Consider the following 1,488-nt stretch of genomic DNA (forward strand, 5'->3'; position numbering starts at 1 on the left):
AAGGGGCGTCGGGGCAGGGGCCCCGCTCTGGCGAAAGGAAGGGGCGTCGGGGCAGGGCCCCCGCTCTGGCGAAAGGAAGGGGCGTCGGGGCAGGGCCCCCGCTCTGGCGAAAGGAAGGGGCGTCGGGGCAGGGCCCCCCGCTCTGGCGAAAGGAAGGGGCGCCGGGGCAGCTGTGGCGCAGCGCCGGGAGGGCGTGCGTTCTCCGGGCTTGGGCGGGCGCTCACAGTGAGGCCGCGGGAGCCGGGCATGCAAACGCCGTCTGGCTGCCTGGGAGGGCCGCTGCCCATCCTGAGCCCCGGGGCCGCAGGGCGTGGCCACCTGGGGCGGGCGGGGGGACGTCTGCCTCGGCTCTGACTCGTACCCCTCCCCAGGGTTCACCGGCGTGCTGTGTGAGGAGAACGTGGACAACTGCGACCCCGACCCCTGCCACCACGGCCAGTGCCAGGACGGCATCGACTCCTACACCTGCGTCTGCAGCCCCGGCTACATGGGCGCCATCTGCAGCGACCAGATCGACGAGTGCTACAGCAGCCCCTGCCTGAACGAGGGCCGCTGCATCGACCTGGTGAACGGCTACCAGTGCAACTGCCAGCCCGGCACCTCCGGTCAGCCCCCCCCGCCCCCCCTCCCCCCGCTAGATGCCCCAGAAGTGCCTCCTAGGTCTGTGCTCACTGCACGTGCTTGGGAGCCTGTGACCACCCTTCTCTGGACACACCTGCAGCACCCAGAGGTGGCCTTGCTTTGCGGCAGAGGTGCTTCAGAGGTGGCCAGAGGCGGCCAGAGGTAGCCAGAGATGGCCAGAAGCACCCGAGAGGTGGCCAAAGGTGGTCAGAGGCAACCAGAGGTAACTGAGAGGTGGCCCAAGGCGTCCAAGAGGTGGCCAGAGGCAGCCAGAGGTATCCGAGAAGTGGCCAGAGGTGGCCAGAGGCAGCCAGAGGTGGTCAGAGGCGGCCAGAGGTGGCCAGAAGCACCCGAGAGGTGGCCAGAGGCGGCCAGAGGTAGCCAGAGTGGCCAGAAGCTCCCGAGTGGTGGCCAGAGGCGGCCAGAGGTAGGCAGAGGTGGCCAGAAGCACCCGAGAGGTGGCCAGAGGTGGTCAGAGGCAACCAGAGGTAACTGAGAGGTGGCAAGAGGCGTCCAAGAGATGGCCATAGGTGGCCCGAGGTACCTAAAAGGTGGCCAGAGGCAGCCAGAGGCGGCCAGAGGTGGCCAGAGGCAGCCCGAGGTGTCCAAGGGGTGGCCAAAGGCAGCCAGGGGCCGGGCTCCAGCCTGTGGGGAAACTAGAGAGGGTCACTTTACAAAGCTTGTGGCTGGCTCTGTGTATTTTTTGTGGAAAGGAGGCAGAATATTTTGAAAAATGGAAATTATTTAAAATCGAAGCCCTCCTGCCGCGGTCACGTTGACTGGCCGCTCTCGACCCCGCCCCACTCAGCACAGGGCTGCCAGCCCTTCCCCCGCTCCCCGCAGCCCAGTTGCCCGGAGCGGAGCCCG

At 67.3% G+C, this 1,488-nt stretch overlaps 1 protein-coding gene across 1 annotated transcript in view; it reads left to right on the plus strand.

The window, feature by feature from the left end:
• Positions 1-1,488, plus strand: part of NOTCH2 (notch 2) — a 92,487-nt gene that overhangs the window by 61,015 nt on the left and 29,984 nt on the right. The window contains exon 10 of the mRNA XM_012730013.1: positions 308-605. Coding sequence (XP_012585467.1) covers positions 308-605 — 298 coding nt within the window. The remainder of the gene's footprint in view (positions 1-307; positions 606-1,488) is intronic.

The sequence above is a fragment of the Condylura cristata genome, unplaced genomic scaffold (assembly GCF_000260355.1).
Source record: "Condylura cristata isolate star-nosed mole 26May11 unplaced genomic scaffold, ConCri1.0 scaffold00026, whole genome shotgun sequence".
Classification (NCBI taxonomy): domain Eukaryota; kingdom Metazoa; phylum Chordata; class Mammalia; order Eulipotyphla; family Talpidae; genus Condylura; species Condylura cristata.